Raw genomic sequence first — 26,145 nt, 5'->3', positions numbered from 1 at the left:
TCAATGGTGATATGCCAGAAAGGGGGGGGGCTTTGTAATATGGTCAGACCTTTGGGCAGGTGAGAGTAGTTGAACTGTGGTACTTTGGACAGTCTGGAGACGTCTGATGGGTGTGTTAGGAAGACCATTATGGTAACTGAGATGGGAAGGAACAAGTGAGCATAACAGTGTTGCCTCAAAGGACACTGGGTGAAGCAGAGTCTCCAAGAACATACGAGTATGACCGTTTTTAATTTTGCTATCGTTGCCCCATTGTAGGGCCCCCAGCAAGAATGGAGGTTTGAGAAGGGATGATGCTGGGCCATGGGGGTAAACAGGAGAGTACAGAACAAAGCAGCAACTTTCAATTTTAGACAGTCTAGAGCTCATGTGACTTCCCTTCTCAAATGCTAGCCTGCAACACTGGGGATAGGGGAGGGCATTGCCCCCTCTCACTGCCAAACCATGCCTACGGAAGATTTTGGACACCTAGAAGACAGTAGGGAAGGGAGGATTCTGGACATGGAAAAGGGGAGGGGGGGAGGGAGGGAGAGATTTTGCACATGTGGGGCTTGGGCCTTGAACCGTCCATCCCTGAGGGGGGGCACATTGCTGAAAGGCACCCTATTTCCTTGGGTCAGCTCTGTTTAGGAGATGGCAGGTGCATCTGAGTTAACTGCAACAGTGTACTAGTGCACTAACTGCAATGGAGAGTGCATGCCCATTCCCTTGCCCATAACCTACACATTCCTGCTGCGTAACAGTCGTTGCACGAATTAGCCCCTTGGAGCAATGAGGAGCCGGGGAGCAGGAATTCAGGTCGTATAACACTAATCTGTCCTATCATGGGGAAAAGGGAAATTAAGCCTAAGAGTTCAACACCTGCTGTATCTGGTCCCATGGACAGGCATTTGACATTATTTACTGAAAATCCACCACAACCTTCACTTGATATGAACTCTCCCATGTCGGGTGCATCAATGAGCCCCCGCGAAAAGACTCCCCCCTTCACCCGGTATCAAGTGATAGCGGGAAAACTATCCCCGCTATTTCTACTGAATATGTGGTACCCTCTACTCAGACAAGTAAATTAGTCTTTACTGAAATACAGTGGTGCCTCGCATAACGAACGCCTCGCACAACGAACGCTGCACACAACGAACTTCGTGTCTTGATTCACACAACGAACTTCGTTTCACACAACGAACTTCACACAACGAACTTCGTTTCACACAACGAAGTCGCCCGAGCTGCCGATGTATTGCATCCTTCCGCGCAGGCACTGCAGGCAGTCGTTAGTCACTGCGCTTAACTGCCCTCTCTCACTGTATACAGTCGTCCTTTTAAGATAAACTCAATATTTTTTTATATATCATGGCTTCTAAAAAAAGCAGGAAGGTGATTTCTGTTAAAATGAAACGGGAAATAATTAGAAGGAGTGAATGTGGAGTAAAACAGTGTGACCTCGTCAAAGAGTTTGGCCTCAGCAAGACCACCATTTTCACCATTTTGACAAATTTATCTTTTTTTATGTCATCTTAGCATATTTTATGCTGCAGAACGAATTATTTTTTTTAACATGTATTGTTATGGGAAAACGCGTTTCACATAACGAACTTTTCGCATAACAAACTTGCTCCTGGAACGAATTAAGTTCGTTGTGTGAGGCACCACTGTACCTAAACCACTTGAATTTTCAGGTGAAGTAGAGGATCAACCACTAGCAGTGGAAAAACAAGATATTACCCTTAAAGATTTGTGGTTAGGCATTTCTAGAATTGAAGGGTTTCTCAGAGAATCAGTGAAACAAACATTGGATTATTCACAGTCTGTGTCTCAAAAGTTTGAAAATGTGGATTCCAATTTAAGTTGTTTGGATAAAAGATTAAGTGCGGTTGAAACCCAAAGTAATACACTGCAAGCTGTCTCAGTATCTGCTGTTAAGGATTCTATGGTGTTACATTCTAAAAATGGAAATGATGGAAAATGTGCATAGAGCGAGGAATCTCCGCTTGGTTAATTTCCCAGTGACTCATTTATTATCTCCTGAAATTTGTTAAGGAAATTTTTTAAAGAAATACTGGGGATTACCCAATGCGGAAAATTTCCCAACAAATAATTATTATTACGTTCAGCAAAGAAAAATACAATCCGCCCAGGAGGTGGACCATCTGGTCACAAATGAAATAAATTTGACAGAGTTTTTGGAAGATAGTCAGGATGTGATCCAGAGTAGGTCCACTTTGGTAATAACATGCATGAGTGAGATAGATAAGATGCTAATAATGAAACTTTACTTTAAAAATAGGTTGACAAAATTTTGTGGAGATTTGGTTAGAATTTTTCCTGATGTCTCAAAAGCTACACAATTAAGAAGGAAAGAATTTTTGAAATTAAGAAGAGCTTTAGCTCTTGAGGCATCTTTTTATCTAAAATTTCCATGTAAAGGTCTTGTTAAATTACAGGACATTGAATATGTATTTTGGGATCCCATTCAATTGCAACAATTTCTAATAGCTCGAGAACAGAAATGAGTTTCTTTTTCCTTTTTTAAAAAAAAATGTTTCACTACTGAGAAAATTGGAGGATGTAAGAATCCCAAATAGTAGGGAATGGTTAAAGATTCATATGAACCAAGAACCAATTCTTAGTTTTCTTCATATTTTTGTTAGTTGAAAATGTAGCATGTCTTCCCATGTTGTGGGCTTGAAAAGGAATTTTGTATTGTATGTATAAGTGACGTTAAAATTTTGTGTAAGAATCCTTTTTTTCTTGGTATCATCTGATATTGTAATTATTAAATTTGTATAAAAAAAAATAAAAAAAAATTGGTGGCACCTAAAGTGTATAATGTGCAATTTTCTGTAAGTTGCATGCATTAAGTAACAGCCTCACCAGGCCCCTCTCATGCTCTACCTATATGTTTTCCACTTTCCATTTGTTGGGAAGTTGGTATCTCCTGTTTTCCTGGTACGCCACCTTGCAGTTATGTGCTCCAGAACTTCTACACACCCTTATAGAATAATGCACAGTGCACTTACACGTGCAAGGAACACAGTATTGCATGCACTCAGTTAATAGAATTGGCTTTTAATTGCTAATTACTCAGTAAAAGGGCCACTTAGATTAAAAAAAAAATTCAGAGAACTCATTCTCTAAGTAAGCATTTATGAAATTTCAGTGATATAGATAAATTATGTCTAAATTGGGCATGCATTCCTGCTGCACGGGGCAAAGGAGGAAACCACATCTGCTATTGTTTGGAGTCTGTTGCAGCCACAAGTAATCAGTTTGCTTACCTTTGCAACTAGCAGTGAAATGACGTCCTTAACAGTTTCCTCAATCAAGTCGTCTATTTTGGAATGATAGTGTTGCTGTGTTTTAAAAGACAGCAAAGAAAACAGTGAACAGACGTGAACCCAAATGTGGAAAATAAAAGGAACTCTTAAACCTTGCAGATCAGATAATATTTAAAATCGTTATTTTAAACAGCAGGACAACAAAACCTTAAGAAAAATCTGCCCAATCACCCCCTCTCATTTGCTCTGTTGAAAAATTTCCCATATGTGCCATTGAGTTAAGCAGCTAATAGGGTTATTATTTCAGTGAATGGAGGTCTTACACTTATTCAGGCACAGGAATGTGAAGGATACTTTTTTGTCTTTTCTATAATTAAGGTGGCCCTGTAGGTCTTCTGAAGGGTTGGTCTAGCTGGACAAGTAAAAAGACTGGAAAAAGATTTAATTAATACATCTCATGTCTGACAACTCACATTCATAAGTTACTCTAAATGTGCTCTAGAAATTAAAAAAAAAAGAGCTCACAATTGTTCACCTTAAAAAGGACTTTTCCATCAGCACTTCACACAGACGCTCATACAAATTCTTACAATATAGTCAAGTGACGGCAAAATTAAAATCTGATCAATAAAGAACAGATAGTAACAAATCAGTAGTTCATCAAAAGATTAATCAACTAGCCCTCATGCTCGTTAGTATTTATTTATTTTTTTAAAATCTTTTGATTTTTGATGTCTTCCTGAAAAAGATTGTATTTAAATAAGTCTCATTAGAACAACCTCGAAAGATCCTGCTCCTAACCTCTTCTGGAAATCACTATGGAGCTCCATTGAGGAGAGCCAAGGTTTACACCCTCTCACAGAGGACCATCAATTTAAATATTAATTCTTTCCTTGGAAACATTTATCCGACAGCACAGACGGTTTCTCAATAGCCACTTCAGAGGAAATGCAACTTGTAAAGATCAACACTATCTGAACGTTCAAGGCTCCCTGGAACAGCCAACATAATGCTGCTCGCAAAAAGCACGATGTTAGGGCAAACAGTGCGTAAACTTGGCAGCTACCAGAACATTCCCCAAGGCTGAAGCATTTATTATAAAAGCTAATTTTCTTTTAAATAAAATAATTTTAAAAATGAAAAAAAATAAAAATAAAATAAAATAATTTTAAAAATGAAAAAAAATAAAAATAAAATAATAATTTTAAAAATGAAAAAAAAATAAAAATAAAATAAAAAAAATCTATGAACCAATTTTCAAACAATAATCGTAATGCTGCTGTAAACAAACAAGGAGGAATGAGCATCAAGTTAAAATATTGGCAGCATATGCATTTTTTAAAAAGTCGAATACAGTATAAAATTGAATTTAGGAAGGATGACAGAAATTAAACCTTACAATAATCCTATGAATGCTTAAAAAAAAAAAAAGGCCAACTTAAAAATTAATTTCCTAATCATCCAGACAATTGAACAGAAAGCCAATTCACCATATTAGCAAGAGGAAAACGTACTAGAGAATTTCCTCGTCCCCGCGATTTTTGTGTGCCTGTCCCTGCCCCTTTCCCAAGATGATCAAGAGTAACTTCCAATAACAAGGGCTACACTTAATGCCATTCATTGTTTTTTTACCTTTTGTTTGGTTTTAGTTTTTATTTTTCTAATTTTATGTTGTCATTCTATAACTGGTTGTTTTTTTTGTTTTTTTTAATGTTTACAGATGTGAGCCACTTAGCCACTTGCGACATATAAATACTTTTTAAATAGAAAAAGTTTAACTGCATGGCAAAACTATATAAACTAACAATTAAGTGGATCTGTAAAGATCAGAAACTATAATGAGATATTGAAGTTTCAAGTTTTATTAAAATTTGTTATACTCGCAATGTCAAATATTTCAATGCGTATTACAAGTTAAAAAATTTGGGAAAATCATAAGACATTCTACTACAAGATAATAATATACATACGTACAAATTTAGTACCGATACAAAAGGAGAGAGGGATGAACTACAATCGTTAAAGAAAATAGAGAAACATTTATGGATAACACATCAGGAGGGGGCAAAAAGTGAGTATAAAGAGGGAGAAAAAAAAAAGAGGGATGGCAGGGGACCCATGCCCGGGGATCAGATGACCCTGGTGAATGAGGCATGTGGGGAACATGCCACCCCTCAGATCCTTGCTAACATGGTAGGGTCAGAGGCTATAATTTGATATTTTGTAGCTAGGGACAATTGTTCTGTTGGTTGTTTATTAAATGTTAATTACCAATAAACAGAGCTGCGGCTATGTTTCCACCAATAAGCGTCTGCGTGGTGATGTTATATGAGTTGGGATTTTGGGGGGTAGGGGTGGGGGAGTTTGAAAGGGAATAAGTGAGCCTATCTGGATCCCGCTGTTTTAACACTTAAGAAATTGTTTGCAGTTACTATATCGAGTCGGTAAGACTGAAATGAATGCATTTACAGGATTTGAAGAGCATTTTAGTCAACTGTTTGAAGGGGCCACAATGGAGGACTTCAGGGGCTATGTGTAGGAGACCACCGATATATGCCAAATGAATTTCAACCTTGGCTTTTGCGCCTGCTCTGTAAGCAAGCACTGCTTTAATAAAATTGCTCTATTTGGTGGATTCTTCACTTTATGAAAGAGGTATAAAATATGCAGAGACGTCTGCAAAATTGCTCCTCCCGGGGCCCATGTCCACAAATACACGTGTATTTGCCAGTTTCTTATGTATTTTACAAAAGGTTCCTTGCTCGGCAGAGCCTTTTGTAAAATACTGGGGAATTGTGAACTCCCAGACCTAAATGTTCCAATTCTTCCCTCAATGACATATACAAAGTAGGCCCTTAGGGCCAGATTCTATAAGAGGCACCTAAAGTTAGGTGTCTATCTTAATTACCCAAACCACCGTAACAAGCTCATAATTGGACAAAAAAACAAATTTAAATTGGTCAATAGGCACCTACCCGATTCTATACAAGGTAGGCGGCTATTGCATGGCTATTCTTTAAAGAACATAGGTGCCTGCCAATGTAGGCCAGTAAAACCCTGATCTACATTACCCAGTGCCTACGTTTTTTGATAAGCACCGTTGGGCATGATTCTGTGAATGATACCTAAAAGTGTGACTGGCACCCGGACAGCGCCGTTTACAGAATTCGGCCTTTAGTATATCATAAGCTGTTATGCTCATAATTAACAAATGGAAATACTTTCTAAAAAAAAACAAGGCACTTACCCATTGCCTAGTAATCTGGACCGTGTCATGGAAAACCAAAAACATAGGTGACAGGGAGACGAAAATGAAAAGAATGAAATAAAAACACAACTCTGTGAAATATCATGTAAACTAAAGAAGTAAGGAAAAAAACACAGTCATCTGAGGTACACAAGGGGGGGTCAATATTCAAACACTCACTAAGAGGGCAATACAAACGGTTAAATTGACCCAGAGGTGCACCTGCTTATTTGGCTAATAGTGCAGCCACATGGCCAATTGAGGGGATCTTTTACTAAGCTGTGTTAAGTAGCTAGCATGAGTTTTACTGTGTGGTAGAAATCAAAAATGGACCTGGTGAACATCGGTCCTCGAGGGCCGGAATCCAGTCGGGTTTTCAGGATTTCCCCAATGAATATGCATGAGATCTATGTGCATGCACTGCTTTCAATGCATATTCATTGGGGAAATCCTGAAAACCCGACTGGATTACGGCCCTCGAGGAGGGACTTTGACACCCCTGATCTAATGCATATTAAAACCAGCTGCTTAACGCGGATAAGGACATAAGAATTGCCATACTGGAACAGACCGAGGGTCCATCAAGCCCAGTACCCTGTTTCCAATGGTGGCCAACCCAGGTCCCTAACACCTAGCTAGATTCCAAGTAGTAAAACTGATTTTATGCTGCTTATTCTAGGAAGTAAAACAGTGGATTTCCTCGAAGCCTCTCAATAATGACCTAAGGACTTAAGGAACATAAGAATAACCAGTGGTCCATCCAGCCCAGTATTTTGTCTTCATGGAGGCCAATCCAAGTCACAAGTACCTGGAAAAAACCCCAAATAGCAACATTCCATGCTACTGATCCAGGGTAAGCAGTGGCTTCCCCCGTGTCTGTCTCAAAAGCAGACTGTGGACTTTTCCTCTAGGAACTTGTTCAAACCTTTTTTTTTTAAAACCAGCTACATTAACCGCTCTTACCACATCCTCTGGCAACACATTCCAGAGCTTACCTATTCTCCGAGTAAAAAAATATTTCCTCCTATGGGTTTTAAAAGTATTACTCTGTAACTTCATCGAATGTCCCCCTAGTCCTTGTAAATCTTGATGCAGTAAAAAAAATCCCAATTCACTTGTACCCATTCTACACCACATAGGATTTTGTAAACTTCAATCATATCTCTCCTCAGCCATCTCTTTTCCAAGCCGAAGAGCCCTAACTTCTTTAGTCTTTCCTCATACGAGAGGAGTTCCATCCCCTTTAACATCTTGGTTGCTCTTCTTTGAACATTTTCTAGTGCCGCGTTATCTTTTTTGAGATAAGGAGACCAGAACTGAATGCATCAGGAGGTGAGGTCGCATCATGGAGTGGTACAGAGGCATTATAACACTTAGTCTTGTTTACCATCCCTTTTTAAAAATAATTCCTAGCATCTTGTTTGCTTTTTTGGCCACCCCACATGGGGTGAAAGGTTTTAGTGTATTCTCCATGATGACACCCAGATCTTTTTCTTGAGCACTGTCCCCCCCAAGGTGGACCCTAGCATTCGGTAACTATGATTAGATTATTCTTTCCAATGTGGGAGTGACTTAGGTTGGAGGAGTGGCTGCATGTGACAACTATTGCATGGGTCAGTACTAGTGAACGACATGGGGACAAATTTTCCCTGCCCCCCAGCAAGAACTTAATTTCCCCATCCCGTCCCCATGAGTTTTGTCGCTGTCCCTGTCCATTACTGTAAGCTCTTCCTTAACCGCACAAGCTTCAGAAACTTGTGATTTTAAAGTGTTTCACACTTGATGAGGACAGAGCTTGCAGGATTGGGCAAGGGCAGGAAAAGAACTCGACGGGATGGGAAAATGAGTTCCCGCAGGGACGGGGGGAAAAATGTGCCCCCGTGCCATTTTCTAATCAGTACCACATACTAGCTGTCGTGACTGCTGATAGCATGGCTGTACCCAGCTTCACCTGAAGGGAAAGTACTAAGTGCAGCCTGCACTACTGTAGTCATTTGTAGTGACCCTATGACCTGCACATCTGATGCCTCTCCCTGACACCCCTTCCATCCCCTTCAGCCCCTTTCTCGTAGTCAAAAACCACATCTACCTGATACCCCACTTGATCTGATCCTCTCCTGCAGTCTAATCCCCAACCCTCCTGTGCAGTAAATGCAGGACACGCCCCCTTGCATTTGTTACACTGGCTTCGCATTTAGCATGCACTAGTTCTTGCAACTTACACACAGTAAGAACAAAACCTACTGTAGTACAAGATCCCCTTAATGCAGTGGTCTCAAACTCAAACCCTTTGCAGGGCCGCATTTTGGATTTGTAGGTATTTGGAGGGCCGCAGAAAAAATAGTTAATGTCTTATTAAGGAAATGACAATTTTGCATGAGGTAAAACTCCTTATAGTTTATAAATCTTCTCCCCCCCCTCTCCCCTGATGGCCTTAATGCTCTCCACTTCTTTGCAGCGTCCTCCAGCTTCCCCCCTGGTCTCCCAGTCTTAGTTTCAGCTAATTACTGCAGCTTGCAGAGGATCGCCGGTGCCATCGGCCTCCGCAACACGCTCCCTCTGCCGCAGTCCCACCCCTCCTCTGACATCAGGGGCAGGATTGCGGCAGAGGGAACATGCTGCCGAGGTCCACGGCAGCCTGCAAGGATCGCTGCAGCATCGGCAATCCTCTCTGCAGGCCGCGGTAATTATCTGAAGGTAAGAGTGGGAGGCCAGGGGGAAGCCAGAGGACATTGCAAAGACCGAGCAGCACTAGTAGAGGCCGCGAGCTGCAAAATAGTACATGGCGAGCCGCATGTGGCCCCCGGGCCGTGAGTTTGAGACCACTTCCTTAATGTGTCTGCAGAAATTCTGACTAGAAATTTCCACATGAACTTAGCAGGGCTCTTTCTTATGCAACTAAATCTGTACAGACAGTGATTTAACCCAAAGGAAGGGGCCTTGTTTATTAAAGTACATGAAGTAGTGTGCATTCTGTTAGTGCACAAGTGCAGTAAGTATAACTGTGTTGGCATGAAAGCTTATTTTAAATTGTGTGCTAACTGCATGCCATTTTAGGAAGCAGTAGCTGGATGTGTTTACAGGCATATAATAAGTAAGGAGTGCACATTGTAGCTAGTGCATAGTACTTTTCCATCCATCTACAGTAAGTATGAGTGTACTTATCTCTATAAAAGGAAGTAGTTAATTACATCCATGCTAATTATCAAAATACTGTAAGAACCTTTCTCTGTAGTAACTGCAAGAAGCTGCCAATCAGGTGGAGAAAGCTTCAGAAAAAGGCTAGACAAATGCTGGGTTGCATCAGAAGGAGCTTTATTAGTCTGAAGCTATACTGCCATTATACAGATCCATGGTGAGACCTCACCTGGAGTACTGTGTTCAGTTTTGGAGGCCACATTATCAAAAGGATGTGAAGAGAATGGAGTCGATTCAGCGGATGGCCACCAGGGTGGTCTCAGGACTTAAAGATCTCCCATATGAGGAACGTCTGAGCAGACTGCGCTTATATTCTCTCGAGGAGTGCAGAGAAAGGGGGGACATGATAGAAACATTCAAATACATCACGGGTCGCATTGAAGTGGAGGAAGAAATCTTTTGTCTTACCGGTCCAACGGCGACAAGAGAGCATCCGCTAAAGCTCAGAGGGGGAAGATTTCATGGGGACACCAGGAAATACTTCTTCACCGAAAGGGTAATTGATCGATGGAATGGTCTTCCATGACAGTTAGTCGAGGCCAGTAACACGCTCGACTTCAAGGGATGATGGGACAGACAGGTGGGGTCGCTCAAAAGAAATGCTTAATAGATGGATTCTCAAGAGAGGGAGGGTTCTTGAGTGGGCAGACTTGTTGGGCCGTTGGCCCTTTTCTGCCGTCATGCTCTATGTTTCTATGATTGTAGATAAAGGCCAAATGGCCCATCCAGTCTGCCCATCCGCAGTAATCATTATCTCTTCCTCTCTCTAAGAGATCCCACGTACCTATCCCAGGCTTTCTTGAATTCAGACAAAGTCTCTGTCTCCACCACCTCTTTTGGGAGACTGTTCCACACATCTACCACCCTTACTGTAAAAAAATATTTCCTTAGATTACTCCTGAGCCTATCACCTCTTAACTTCATCCTATGCCCTCTCATTCCAGAGCTTCCTTTCACAAATGAAAGAGACTTGACTCGTGCGCATTTACATCACATAGGTATTTAAATGTCTATCATATCTCCCCTATCCCTCCTTTCCTCCAAAGTATACAGATTGAGATCTTTAAGTCTGTCTTATGATGAAGACCACTGACCATTCTAGTAGCCTTCCTCTGGACTGACTCCATCCTTTTTATATCTTTTTGAAGGTGAAGCCTCCAGAATTGTACACAATATTCCAAATGAGGTCTCACTAGAGTCTTATACAGGGGCATCGATATATCTTTTTTTTTCTACTGGACATACCTCTTCCTATGCACCATAACATCTTTCTAGCTTTCGCCGTCACCTTTTCAACCTTTTTGTCCACCTTAAGATCATCGCATACAATCGCACCCAAGTCCTGCTCTTTTGTTGTGCACTTAAGTTCTTCACCCCCTAAACTGTACTGTTCCCTCGGGTTTTTGCAGACCAAATGCATGACCTTGCATTTCTTAGCATTAAATTTTAGCTGCCAGCAGATAATGCATGCAGATGGTGCATGGCCTTTGCATCTTCCACGAGTTAATTTTTGCATTTAACATAGTAACATAGAGCAGATAAAAGACCTGAATGGTCCATCCAGTCTGCCCATAAGTGATACTCATTTAAAAAAATACATGACTTGATTAACTTTGTCTCTTCTTTGATATTTTTAGGCCATAGATGGTAAAGTCTGGTGCTGTTCTAGGTTCCAAATGCTGAAGTTGCCGTCCAAGCTCCCTCCAGCCTATCCAACCATCCCGTTGTTTGCAGGATATCTACCGTAAAGTCTGGCCAGCAACATCTTCATGTTCCATATTAGTGGAGTTCACACATTGATGCCCACCTGAGCCCATCCTACACCAAATCACCATATATGGGACACAGCCCATGTAGATCTGTCCAATACCGACCTTAGTTCTTTAATTTACATCCTTCATTTTCTAATTAGAGATCTTGTATTTTTATGCCATGCTTTTTTTTAAATTCCATCACTGTTTTCCTCTCTACCACCTCCCTTGGGAGGGCATTCCAGGCATCTACCACCTTCTCCATTAAGAAGAATTTCCTAACATTGCTCCTAAGTCTTCCTCCCTGTAACATGAAATTATGCCCTCTAGTTTTACCATTTTTTCTTCTCTGGAAAAGATTTGGTTCTATATTAATGCCTTTCATGTGATAATTGCAAAAACTTAGCACAGTTTAACAAAGAGATCCTGAGTTTAGTGGTGTAAAGGGTGAATTTTAAATGGCTAAGATTTACTGAGCTAAAACCCATTTTTAGTCTAGTAAATTGTTTGAATATTGACCTCTAAGATCATTCATCAGTAATTATATGAAATAGTGCAGTCACATGGATGTAAAACTCATAGAAAAATAAATCTAAAAAACTCCCCCAAAACAGAACACAACAGTGAAGGTGGGCAAATGATTAAAAAGATAAATAAACCCAATAGAAAAGTTTGCAATTAGCAATGTCATAATTTCTTTAAGGCTGTCTGAACAAAGTGAACTATAGTTACAGCTAAAAAAATCATTTTACGACAGAGAATTTACATTTTTTTAAAATCAAGTTTTGTTTTATTATCCAAATGATAACAAGAAATTGGAAGAGTTTCGATACTTTAAATTTTCCTTTTTGGTGGGCAAATTTGTGCTCTAGTTACAAATATGAAAAAATTAATGCAGAATTTTGGGGGAATAATAAGGTATTTAAGTTAGTGTGGGGCCTGTTAGCAGCTTTTGTTGCATCTATTTGAGATATGTAGTTATTTATTTATGTCATATCTCTTTTAAATTAGGTTTCGTTCCCATACATATCCGGGGGAGGGGAAGGGGGATACCACATATATATTTGATGTATGTTTACATTTCTGAGTTATACAGGGTTGGAGGGTAATGATGTCTTAATTTCTGTAGTTCAAAAGTGCTTTGTAATGATTTGATGTTTCAGATGTATATATTTATATTGCACTGTTCATATTGGAAAATAATAAAATTTATTTAAAAAAAAGTTTTGTTTTATTATGGGCTCCTTTTATGAAGCCGCATTAGCGGTTTAACATGTGTAATAGCGCGAACTAATTTGCCGGCTGCTCTTTCGCAGGCGGTAGTTTTTTGGCTAGCGCGGGGGTTAGCGTGCACTAAAAAGGTGCGTGTGATAAAGCCGCTAATGCGGCTTCGTAAAAGGAGCCCTAAGTTTCCAGAGTGACTCTTGATTTATCCTAGAGTCCATCACCTACCTCTAGTCCTCCATCAAGAATGCAGTTTTGCACTTTGCTTCTTTTTTTCATTTTCTTTTTTTTTATATATAAATCTTTATTAATTTTCAAATGTTAACAGTGCCATACAATAAATTTAAACATAAACACTACAAAGAATGCACTTTAAATACACAAATAATTCAAAAACAATCATTTTCTCCCCCCCTCCTCCCCATAATTAACAGAAGTACATATTTAATTTCAATAATATAGATAATTAAGTATAGCAAACAATAATACATTCTCCACCCTGGATGTGTAAGGAAGTCAAATAAAAGGAAAGGTACATGACAGTTATTGCGACTTAACAAATGCAGTCAATGGGCTCCACACCATTTTGAATGCGTTACTATATCCCAAACATTCCGCGTTCATTCTTTCAGACTTGTAACTGGAACATAGGTTTGCCCACCAGAAAGTGTAATTCAGTCGATCATAACTCTTCCAGTTACGTGTAACCATCTGGATGGCTATTCCCGTCATTATCAAGAAAAGCCGGCTTTTATGTCGATCCAAAGAAGGTTTAATATGTAATTTTTTAAAAAAAGTTTTGTTTTATTATATTTCCAGAGTGACTCTTGATTTATCCTAGGGTCCATCACCTACCTCTAGTCCCCCATCAAGAATGCAGAGTTTTGCACTTTGCTTCTTGGCATCCACTAACACATTAAGCATTGTGCATACGGACGCAGGTATGCGCAAGTCTGTTGATTTGCTCATCTTCTGCAGCTTGAGTTCAAATGCAATTCGAGTTCTATTTATCAGGGGGGAAAAAAAAAAAAAAGCAAGTTAACCTAGCAGACACAAAATAGTCAAAATTCCAAACAACTGATGTGTGGTGTGCAAATGCTCAGAGCACTTTACTGTGAACTATACAGCAAAAATACCCTGCTGTCCAATATAGCAGTACAAAGACAGTGGATTTTTTCATATGCTTCTCAAGGTTGAACATTGATTTGTTCAAGGGGTTAGATGCCTGTTAGTTGCAAATATGAAACATTCAACAATATGCTTCAGAAAAGGTCAATGGTAAGAGCTTCACTGCCTCAGTGAAAAGGAAATTCATCTCTCTATTTATTGTCTGTTCATTCTATGTTTCTCTACCTACAGAGACTTAAGCAGCAAAAAAAACCCTACTGATGTCACTGTCATACAATACACAAACTATATTTTCAGGAAAGAAATATGATTGTAGCCCACAAAGCAGTAATTTGTACTGATTTTATTATACTGCCATAAAAATTAGCTATGAATGCTGTGTGTATTCCCCCGCTCTCATAACATTTTACTTATAGAAAGTCTTTATAGATATACCAGGGAACCCATATAACTCTGATGTCCAAGATATTTAACCACATTATAAGTGAATCCATGTTATATGCCGGTCCAAAGAATAGTAAATAACAGCCAAAAGAAAAAAAGGGTTCCACCCCTTGACCGTGTTTGTAAGCAGTCCCGCATTATATAGGGTCTATGGAAGGGGTAGGCAACTCTGGTCTTCGAGGGCCAGAATCCAGTCGGGTTTTCAGGATTTCCCCAATGAATATGCACTGAAAGCAGTGCATGCAAATAGATCGCATGCATATTCACTAGGGAAATCCTGAAAACCCAACTGGATTCCGGCCCTCGAGGACCGGAGTTGCCCTCCCCTGGTCTATGGTGTATTGCAAGACAAGACACAGTGAGATATAGCCAAAGCAAAATGTCAAAGATCATAAATAAAGTCATTATATGAACTCTTACCTTATGCTTCTGCCCAAGCACTATTCTGCAAATATGCTAAAAACCTACATGTCATTTTATTTTGCAGGTGGGTATACACATGGCCAGAGCAAGGGCCACTCAGCTAGTGTGCCAATCTTCGGCATCTAGGAGCATGCACTTACACCAGCTCTATGGCTGCATTAGTGCTCGTGCAATGGGCGCATAATCTAAGTGGTTATGCTAGTACCCTAGGAGGCTCTTTGCATGGGACTTTCCTGCGAGCTAAGGCCACGGCTATAAAACGGCCGATTTTCCCTTTTTCTGAATTAATGGCCAAGTGCTAATTTTGCCATTAGTGCGCTGCCATTAAAAAACAAAACAAAACAACTTACCGCATGAGCCCTTACCACCACCTATTTCTTAGGCAGTAAGGGCCCCCACGCTATTCAGTTAAAAGGTGGCAATGCCTTACATGTTGATTAACGCTGCCGCACCCATTCTCCACCCCCTAACACCACCCCCCTTCCAAGAAAATTAAAAATATTATTTTAGCATGTGGTGGTTCATGCGCACACTGACCACATTTGCTGCAGGATGCCAGTGCTCGTCCCGTGGTAAGCCTTTTTAATGTGTGATAAACGCGGGCTAGAGCTTACTACGGTGTAGTAAAAGGACCCCTATTTATAGGTGCCCTGTTACTGAACTTCCTTCTTAAGCGCTGTTGAAGTTCTCATGAAAATGTTCACAAAGGATGCTTTTGCTGTATGTTTGTATACAGGCAGTCCCTGAGTTAAAAACGAGTTACGTTTTTAAAGCTGTTCTTAAGTCGGATTTGTATGCAACTCGGAACTTGTAGATTTTAAGCATCTTGCTGTTTACCTCTGCTCCCAGCTGACAAAAGGTGCAACTTTCCTTACACCAGTGTTCTCTCTAAGGTACAGCATGCACAACCACATACTGTTCTTAATATGGCCATACATCATTCCTGAATCTGCTACAGTCTATGCCACTGGAAATCCTGCTCAGTGACATCTGCTGTCATACTCTATGTTTCTATAAGAGGGGACATGATAGAAACATTTAAATACATCACGGGTCGCATTGAAGTGGAAGAAGAAATATTTTTTCTTACGGGTCCCACGGCAACAAGAGGGCATCCGCTAAAACTTAAGGGGGGGAAGATTTCATGGTGACATCAGGAAATACTTCTTCACCGAACGGGTGATTAATCGATGGAATAAACTTCCACGCCAAGTAGTCGAGGCTAGTAGCGTGCTCGACTTCAAAAGTCGATGGGACAAACAGGTGGGGGGGGGGGCGCTACAGAATTATGCATAAAAGATGAGTACTCCAGGGAGGGAGGGTTCTTGAGTGGGCAGACTTGTTGGGCCGCCGGCCCTCTTCTGCCGTCATACTCTATGTTTCTATCAAATGAAGCCGCAACTGTGTTCTTAAATACGAGTCGGGCATCTGTAGCTTGGGAACTGCCTGTACTTCACTCACATAAGAGTTGCCATACTGGGACAGACTGAAGGTCCCTCAAGCCCAGTATCCTGTTTCAAACAGTGGCCAACCCAGGTCACAAGAACCTGGCAGAACCCAAATAGTAGCAACATTCCAGAGCTGGGACTGTGATGTCATAATAGCCTCATTCCACCAATGCCTAAGAGTCAAACTCATCAGTGATGTCACAATGGTTTGATACTTGGCTCACATAAGAACTGCCATATTGGGATAGACCAAAGGTCCGTCAAGCCCAGTATCCTGTTTCCAACAATGGACAACCCAGGTCACAAGTGCCTGGCAAGATCCCAAGGCGTAGCAACATTCTAGAGCTGATATTGTCATGTCATAATGGCCACATTCCACCAATGCCTAAAAGCCAGCCTCATCACTGATGTCACAATGGCTTGATAAGAACGAGTTACATTTTTAAAGCTGTTCTTAAGTCGGATTTGTATGTAACTCAGAACTTGTAGATTTTAAGATTCTTGCTGCTTACCTCTGCTCCCAGCTGACAAAAGGGCCAACTGTCCCTACCAGTGATCCCTCTAAGGCAGTGGTTCCCAACCCTGTCCTGGAGGAACACCAGGCCAATTGGGTTTTCAGGCTAGCCCTAATGAATATGCATGAAGCAAATTTGCATGCCTATCACTTCCATCTTATGCAAATCTCTCTCATGCATATTCATTAGGGCTAGCCTGAAAACCCGATTGGCCTGGTGTTCCTCCAGGACAGGGTTCGGAATCACTGCTCTAAGGTACAGCATGCACAACCACACGCTGTTCTTAATATGGCCATGAATCATTCCTGAATCTGCTATAGGAGAAGTGAAGAAGTCTATGCCACCGGAAATACTGCTCAGTGACATCAAATGAAGGCGCACCCACGTTCTTAAGTATGAGTCATACTTAAGTAGAGTGTCTGTAACTCGGGGACTGCCTGTATGCTAAAGAATTTTTATATATTATATTGGTTATAATTTCCCTTAAAAAGGTGCTATGCTTCAGAGACATATGCAGCGCTGAGAGTACTAAAGCTTCTGTTGCTGCTCCTGCTACTTGTACTGGATTCACTCCGCCCCCTATACCTGGTCTCCCATTTTAAACTGGATTTTTCCACCAGACCTACTCGCAGAATACATATGTTTAGCCACCCTACTATGAAAACCTGCAGGTACAAAAGATTCCTTGACAGAACCCTTGCTTTCCAAGCAAGTCAACAGAACGGCTGGGCTAGGTAACATCATCAAGCACTCCTCATCCTACCTCAACTTCAGAAAACTAGTTAAAACCAACCTGTTTAACCGATTTGTAACCAAAAACTCATAATACCTTTTACCTGTACTCTACTCACATATATTCTAAGACTTCATTATTTTTTTTTTCTTCTCGCTTTCTTCCAGCTCTTCTCATTGTAAACTTCCTCTGTTCCCCTTCCTCCCTACAAATATTCATATATTCTATGACTTCATTGTTTATTTTTTCGCTGAATGTCCAGCTCATCTGATTGTAAACCGCCTCGAACTACTTTGGCGGTATACAAAAATAAAATTATTATTATTAAAATTATTATTATAGTACACTAGGGCAAACCAGTTTTGGGACATCTAAATCCTAGGTGCCCATAGTTACGCCAGCCATAGACCTATCATAACCGTGCATCTAAATGCAGCAAGGGGACGCATAATTTACAGTATTCTGTATATACTGCATGTGGCACCAACTACGTCCTGCATGCTCTGTCCATGTGAACAAGCCCCTTCCATTTATGCTCACTCATTGAGAATAGAACTGAAGGACAACCCAACGATGGAAAACTACCACCCACCTTCGACCGCCATGCTCAAAGGCTCTCTTTGAGACCACCTTCGAGTTTCAGGGGTTCAGAATTTGGAACAACCTCCTGGGCAGCCTTTGACAAACACCCACATACTTCCAATTCAGGAACGCTGAAAACTCACCTTTTTTCCCTCAATGCACTGACCTATTCCCTGCATATCTTCCATGCAATTTCTATATAATATCTATGTCTCTGTAGCAATTCTAATATTGCGTAAGCCGCAATGATTCCTAGCTGACATTTGCAGGATACAAGCGTTGGTATGGTACTCAGCTACTTCGCTGCCACTTACCTGTGTTAAAGTGTATACTTATCCGCAAATGCGCGCATATCCTGTACATTTGTGCGTGCAAGTGGCACCCTAAATAGGGGGCCCAATTAAAGATTTGCCCTCATCACTTCTAACTTTCTTAATTAAAACATAAACAATATCATTGCATCCATCATGAAAATTGTGGGATATAAATAATATCACTGCATCCTTCAAAACTGTTTCATGAAACATCTAACCTTTTAACACATGCCTCTATCATATCACTGGCCATCAGTTTAAGTCGTTGCTCTAAATGGTGCGCAAATTCTGCCTCTGGCCAATGTAGATCAAAAACAAACATCTGCAGTGCATCCAGCTTCCAAAAAAGATCTTCTGAAGTTGATGAGCCGTTGCTAAAAAGAAAAGAAAAACTATTTGTTATGACAATGATCTTTTAAAAACTCATTTTTAATAACATCCATGACTACTATTACCAGAGTCCTGTATTTGGATTCCTTGTAGACTTATTTTTCATAAACTTCCTTAAGCACATAGGTCTCTTCTTCCAGTGATGGCAGATGATATAATCTACTCCTATCCTTTAGAGTGAGTGTCAGCATTAGGGAGGTGCAACCAGGACAATTCCCCTCAGCCCCCCCATGCCACAGGGTGTCCCAAACCTGATGGGACTATTTTGGGTCCCCCTTCCAAATTTCTGTGCCAAGTCCAAACAAGTCTAACGCTAGCCCTTTTTTATCCATCCTTTTGACCCCCCCCTATTCCTGCTTCCTGTCTTCATTTCTCACCTCATTCAAATATGCTTCTCTCTTCTCCTATCTTCTGCATACAGTTCCATCTTTCCCTCCCTACACCTCTGATTTTCTTATTCCTTGTGAGGGTCTCCCTTCCTTTCTATCCTTGCATGCCATATTCTACAACAGATGTCCCTAAAAGTAGAGACCATCCTCAGAGTTGAACAAGCATTCCCACCTAAAATGAACAACTTTCGGATTTCCCCCCCCCCCCCCGAAGATAACCATTGTGTGCTAATGACCTGGTTCTAAAATCAAAAGTACTTCCAAGCTGATGACTTAGTCATTGAAATATTGCCCTGTAACCGATAATTTAGGCGATAAGCATATAGAGAAGACTGACCAATGGACATCCATATGGCTCAGTGGGGGCTTTAACTTTTCCAACTTATATACAATGTCTGCTAATGATATCTGCCACTCAAGCTTCAGGGCCTGAATAATGATAAATCTGATACATTGTTGCATCACACAGGGGGAGTCACATCAAATCTATTCACTATACCAGTGTATCTCAAACTGTGGGCAGTGGGCCTCCTGAGATTCGAAGTGTGCCGCGGCACAATGAGGAGGAAAAGAGGCGCCTGCCAGCTGACTTCCCTACGCGGTACAGCGCCAGCGCTGCCCGATTCACCGAAGGCCTTCATGTTTCCCCCTTCTCTCTAGCGTCCTCTGGCTTCCCCCCCCTGGCCTCCCGGTCTCACCTTTAAAGCTAATTACAGCAGCCTGCAGAGGATCGCTGATAGGTAAAATGATTTTATTTTCAATATAGTGATTGAAATGTGTCAGTTTTGAGAATTTATATCTGCTGTGTATATTGTGTGTATATGAAAAATGAATGGAAAAAAATTGCATTACAACTAGTAAAGGGGATGGGATCTGGGGCAGATCTTGGGTGGGCCTAGGGAGGTCTGTGGTTGGGGTACTCAGTTGATAGTTGTTAGACTTAGGGGATACTTAGCTTGAAGTAGTTGAGAAACACTGCTGTAGGCAATCAGCTGGCGCCAATGCCTCTCCTCTCTGGCCCTCTTCCCTGCTGGCACCCCCTACTGGCGTCTCAGGGCCCAGCTGGAGGGCCTCGGCACATGCGTGGACGTAGACGTGATGATGTCACGCAGGTGCGTGATGTCATCACGGTGACGTCCGTGCACTTCTGGGTTTGAGAGACACTCCACTATACAGTCACTTTCATGGTCCCAGCACTGAAGAATATTATAGCATTTACATGGGTGGCCAGAGAGTAAAATAACAACCATTGACCAATTCTTCAGGCTGTCTTCAGATTGAACCCTGTCTTTTCAGGAACACCTAAAGGGAATTCCACCAAAAATCAAACCTTGAATCATTCCGCTAGCCAAGCTTGTCTGCTATTGAGACAGATATAGGAGAAGCCACTGCTTGCCCTGGGATTGGTAGCATAGAATGTTGCTACTATTTGGGTTCTTGCCAGGAACTTGTCACCGGGATTGGCCACTGTGGAAACAGGACAGTGGGATAGATAGACCACTGATTTGACCCAGATGGCTATTTTTATGTTGGTATGGATAGCTATAGCTACAATATTTTAGATTTCAGCTCTTGCTTTTTTACATGCAGTAGTATACTTGCCTGATATCAGGAAAATGTTAAAGACTTATCTCTTCTTATAATGACCAGAGCAGGATTAATTCATCGAGGGCCCCTAGGCACACAAGTACACTGGGCCCCCTGCCCCGCCCCACCCCACCCCACCATGCACCTAGGCGGAAACAGGAAGCTGCGTCAGAGGGAAGCTTTGGGCAAGCAGCACCACTTGCACAATTACAGTTCCCGTTGCCTTTCTTACCCGCATTGTTTGCTTGTCTTACTTTCCGTCGATGGGGGGGGGGGGCTGCGTTGCCAATCAGGGTGGGGCCCGCGTTGCTGATTGGGGGAGCCCACGTTGCCTATCGATGCTGGAGGGGCCCATCGCCGTTTGGAAAAAACAATGTTGATGCCTTCCTTCATCGGGCCCCCCTGACCATTTCGGGCCCTAGGCACATGCCTACTTGGCCTATTGGTTAATCCTGCCCTGATAATGACTGATTTATATCCAATATGCTCTCTAGAAACTAATTGCTAATATAATAACTTATCCCAATTTTATTATAAGCCGCAATGATTCCTTGTTGAAAATTGTGGGATATAAGAAACTATATGGTATGGTATAATATATCTTGTTGACATCCAGCTAAATTCAACCACATGTATTATATAAATGGAGCTCTCCATTCCAGTCTTAACCTCTTGCTTCCAGATACCTTTTTGATCAAAAAATGGGTATCATGGAAAATAAAAAAAAACAAACAAGTTATTTGAATCAAAATCTAGACAGATTCAAAGCTAAAATGCTTTCTTTTTAAAGATGCATTTGACAACTAGAAAATTAGATTAGGAGCATCAACTGAATTTTATTTCCCAATTTATTTTAAGTTCACTTCTCTCCCCTCTCCCAGTGTTCTTTCCCTTACTCGTCTTATTTACTATCAATAACTTGTATTTCTTTCCCCTTTTTTCCCTTTCGTATTATATGTCTTGTCGGGTCAGCCGTATTTATTTGGTTTGTTTTCCCTAAAAACTTGTATTTTTTCTGTTTTGTACATCGCTTAGAATTTTGAATAAGCGATTAATCAAATCCACAAAAAACTTGAAACTTAAACTTGCAGGCTCTGAGCTAACACGATGAGAAAGATCCTCAATAAATATATTCAAAATAGGCATGGTAGTGACAGTGTTTCAGCATTCTCACCTGGGCTAATGCCAGTCTTCACTGGAAGTATATATTCCGAGATCATCATTTGACTGCATACCATTATAGGGTACACTAGTGTGCTTGTGATTATTAAACGTACCCAAAAATTAAATAATGTGATATCAAATGGTGTAACACTCTTCCCCATTCCAAGCCTCCCCAAATAAAGCTATTACAAAATGGCCAAGGTGGTACTTAGCTTGTTTAATGTTTGTCCACGCTTGATCACGAAGGCGTAGTGAAATCAATTGGGAGCCATGTTGCTCTACGGCAGCTCCTGTCCTCTGACGTTTCGGCCAGGCTTGGTTTCAGGGACAAAGAACCCCTTCCTTAGGATCCTGACGCTAATTTATTAAGCAAAAGTTGCTGAAATTTTAGAGCTCATCAGATTCCCCTGCTGATTATATATCCAGTATTCTTTGGACAGCTTCGAGAGGGTCCATTGTATTGATGGTTGTTTTGGCCTTTCTCCAGGTTTTTCGGACCTGTGCACCAAGCAGTTCTGCTCTGGTCCATTTAAATCCTGACGTCATTAGGCCTACTTTAAAAGTGGTGTGTTTCACTCTGTCTCTCCACCCCAGCCTCCACGTCACAAGGCATGGAAATGGATACCAAGCTGGGTCAAACCATCAGGAGCTGCCGTAGAGCAATGCGGCTCCCGTTTGATTTCACTAAGCCTTTGTGTTCAAGCCACCTTGGCAATTTTGTAATAACTGCATTTGGGGAGGCTTGGAATGGGGAAGTGTGTTGCACCACTTGATATCACATTATTTAATTTTTGGGTGCGCTTAATAATCACGAGCACACTAGTGTACCCTATGATGGTGTGCAGAAACTATCACAAAATCCCTTAATGCAGTTGCATGGTAGCTCATTTCTGCATATTAATTTTAACCGTGCATTAACCTCCAGATTCTGGATTAAATAATCTCTTCCTCCCCCAAAACACCAACCAAGTATTCAGATCCCTGAAATGTTACGTAGTCTTATTTGTACTCTAACTGTAATCTATTTGTTATATCACACAGTAAAGTACAGTCAATTTAATATCCAATTTGCAAGTTCTTCCAGAATTAATCCAGGTACCTTTCCTCCCTTGTAACCAAAAAAACCCCGAAAACCCCCCAAACTGTTGTAACTTCACTGGAAATGTCCAGTTAGCTCTTTTGTAATCCGCCTTGAACTGCAAGGTATAGGCGGAATAGAAGTCCCTAATGTAATGTAATGTAATGTAATAGGTCATTCAAAATTAGGCATCCAAATTTGGACACAAAGGCCATATGCAAGCATTAATAAATTAGTCAATTGGGTGCTAACAACCAATTATTAGTATTAATTAGAGTTAATTGGCACTTAATTGGTCCTAATTTGGATTAGGTAGGCAATTGCATGCGCACTGTTCTAAAATGTGGTGCGCCCAAAGTATCTCATGTACAACCCAAAAAAATGGTAGGGCCATGGGTGTTCTGAATATTTAGTCACAATGGGCCCCTTTTACTAAGGCATGCTAGCCGTTTTAGCGCTCACTAAACATTACTGTGCGCTAAATGCTAACACATCCATTATATTCTATAGACGCGTTAGCGTTTAGCGCGTGCCTTAGTAAAAGGACCCCAATGTTATACAATACCAGGTTTTACGCCAGGCTTCAGCAGGCATAATTCCTCATGCCCAGAGCTGGGTGTGGGAATCTGTGCTACATTGTATGCACGGAACATTCTTTTTAGAACCATGCTTGGAGCGGATTTGTCCAGGCACCATTTACAGAATTCCCTCCTAAGTGTTTAAGGCCCTAGCATAAAGGCCCCTTGGTTTTAGGTTCAAACAATTTTTATTGATGCAAACAACAACAAATACAACATCAAAGCGTGTAGAACAATAATGATGCATCAAATACAATAATAAGATAAACATATTGATGCAGTCAATATCACATACAACACCAAGGCGCTTAGTACAATAATGAAGCATCAAATAAAATAATATGATAAACATAATATAATAAACATTTATAAATAAAACATTATATCAAATTAACTCCCCTTACTTATTCATTACTTGACGATTAAAAAGGAGAGAAGGCATCCCCAGACCACATCCCATATAAACCTAGAGAATGCCTTCATCCCCCATCAAACCCCACTTGATCTATGTACGACTACACGTTTGAATCTTTTAATACCCTCTACCTTCCCTCCCCAAACCCTCCCTTCCCTTCCCCATCCAATGGTACTCTCTACCCCACCTCAATCTCAATCATATTAAATAAAAGCTCAGTTAGGACACCCATCTTAAAACTGCACTACGGCCTTTAGGATATAAGGCTTGCAAATATGGATCCCATATTTGCATAAACAACATATTTCGCTTCCTCGCCCTTCCAGCATCTCTAGCTTGGTTTTATCACACACTGTTTTCATGTTGGCTTGCAAAAAAAAAATTGAAACGGCATGCATTACCATGAAATGGTGCATGCCGTTTTGCATTAGAGGGAGCTATTTCGTTTTGTGCATGACAATTTACTGCACACTAAAAACAGCGCATTTAAAAATGGAATGAAACTGAGCAAAACCAAAAATACACATAACTTAGTGCTGACTGACTATATTTCAAGAAAACTAGTTAACACTCATTTGTTTTTCCAAGTTCTCACTTAATTCTTTTTTTTTTCTCTTCTGTTTTATTTAATTTGAATTTACTTTTAATGCTTGAATTGTTAAATGCATGTGCGATTTTTATAAGTTTGGATATGAAATACCGAGGGCTTTCTTGATGTCTAAGTAACCAAAATAAATAACTTCCTCATTGGAGATCTATAATAGTAGTAGTCAACTCAGATCTGGGGCACTGGTGAATTAACAGCCTGAGGCAAACTTGTAAACCCTTAATTCCTCCCATCAGGCATTAAGTACCAGGAAGTTTGTCAGTCATTATTATAATAAATCTCAGGGGAGTAGTATACAATGCCAGACCGGGAGTCCTGCATTTTAGCTTCTTGATATTCAATCATCTCTTCTTGCCACAAAATTAGTCCTCACTATTTCAGTTTCGTTACAGTATAGAGCTTTTTTTTCCAATTTCCAGCAATCAGCTACATTGGCTGGGGGCTACTTTAGTAATCTGCAATTAGTAAGAGAGACAATAAATGGAAAAATCCATTCATGCAACTACCACACATTGCAATAACGACGAGGGTTGTGATACTCTGCAAAAGGGCTGATGCACTCCAACACCACTTAATATATTCCAAAGTCATTATCGCACAACTACTTTAGAATTCAATTGTTACAAGAACAAAGGCACATAATAACAATAAATAAAATGATCAGAACTGACTTGTAGCTAATTTATGTCCCAGAATATCATGCCTCTCCTATACTTTACCCAACCTCCAAAATATCCAGCGTTCCCCTCCGTAGAATTACAAATTGTTAAACATACTCTCATATATTTCAAATGTAACAAAATGTGGCCTCAGGTACACCTCCTTCACCCTTAGTTCAATATCGGTGGGAATACCAGTGTTTTCATTCCTCATTGGCTCACATTCTTTTTTTGCAATTATTTAAGTAAACATTTTTTAAACGTTTAAAAAAAATGCCATGAAACGCACTAAACATTACCAAAGGGATTGGTTACTACAAAAAAAGAGAAAAGAATGAAGAAGCCCAGAACAATGATATCTTTACGTGTGTCCTTCGTTATTCAGCGCAAGGAAATGAAATAGCCAACATTCTAAGAGAGAATTGAAGAATTATACAAACCAACTCCATTTTTGAAGTCTCTCATTTACGTATAGCTTTTACACGCGATCGGAACTTGAAAGACATTCTTTCGCCTACCATCTACGATATGGACAAACAAACTCAGATTTTACCACAAGGGTTTTTTTTAAATGTGGAAGATGCAACATTTGTCAAATCACGATATCTCAGAAAGAATTTTGTCAATCCGATTGATGGGAAGACATATAAAATCAAACATTTTTTAACCTGTACGTCTGACCATATCATCTATGTGATCTCCTGTCCATGTAAAAAATGGTATGTTGGAATGTCAACTAGACCGTTTAAAACCAGAATGGCCGAACATAAGTCAAGTTTAAAATGTGAAAAACGGAATACCCCTTTAGTAGAGCATTGTATCTTGAAGAAGCACAAATTTTCAGATCTGAAATGCTTTTGTATTGATAAAGAAGTTTTAAACATCAGGGGAGGTGACAGACAGCGACTTTTACATCAAAGAGAATCTCGTTGGATTTATAAACTAGGGACCTTAAAACCTATGGGGCTCATAATCAAACGAAAAAAAACGTCT

The 26,145-nt window shown here is 40.6% G+C and overlaps 1 protein-coding gene across 10 annotated transcripts in view; it reads right to left on the bottom strand.

Moving 5' to 3' along the window:
- The window catches only part of CADPS2 (calcium dependent secretion activator 2), a 575,994-nt gene that overhangs the window by 77,345 nt on the left and 472,504 nt on the right, over nt 1-26,145 (bottom strand). For 7 of the 10 annotated variants that reach the window (XM_033958192.1, XM_033958189.1, XM_033958191.1 and 4 more), the window contains 4 exons: nt 18,504-18,659; nt 13,554-13,701; nt 6,526-6,540; nt 3,279-3,353 (listed from right to left, as the gene is read on the bottom strand). In XM_033958192.1, coding sequence (XP_033814083.1) covers nt 3,279-3,353; nt 6,526-6,540; nt 13,554-13,701; nt 18,504-18,659 — 394 coding nt within the window. The remainder of the gene's footprint in view (nt 1-3,278; nt 3,354-6,525; nt 6,541-13,553; nt 13,702-18,503; nt 18,660-26,145) is intronic. The other 3 variants (XM_033958190.1, XM_033958194.1, XM_033958196.1) reach the window with 1 other exon arrangement.

This window comes from Geotrypetes seraphini, chromosome 9 (genome assembly GCF_902459505.1).
Source record: "Geotrypetes seraphini chromosome 9, aGeoSer1.1, whole genome shotgun sequence".
Lineage (NCBI taxonomy): Eukaryota > Metazoa > Chordata > Amphibia > Gymnophiona > Dermophiidae > Geotrypetes > Geotrypetes seraphini.
Note: the sequence above shows the minus strand (reverse complement) of the source record. Positions and strands in the feature narration are given on the sequence as shown.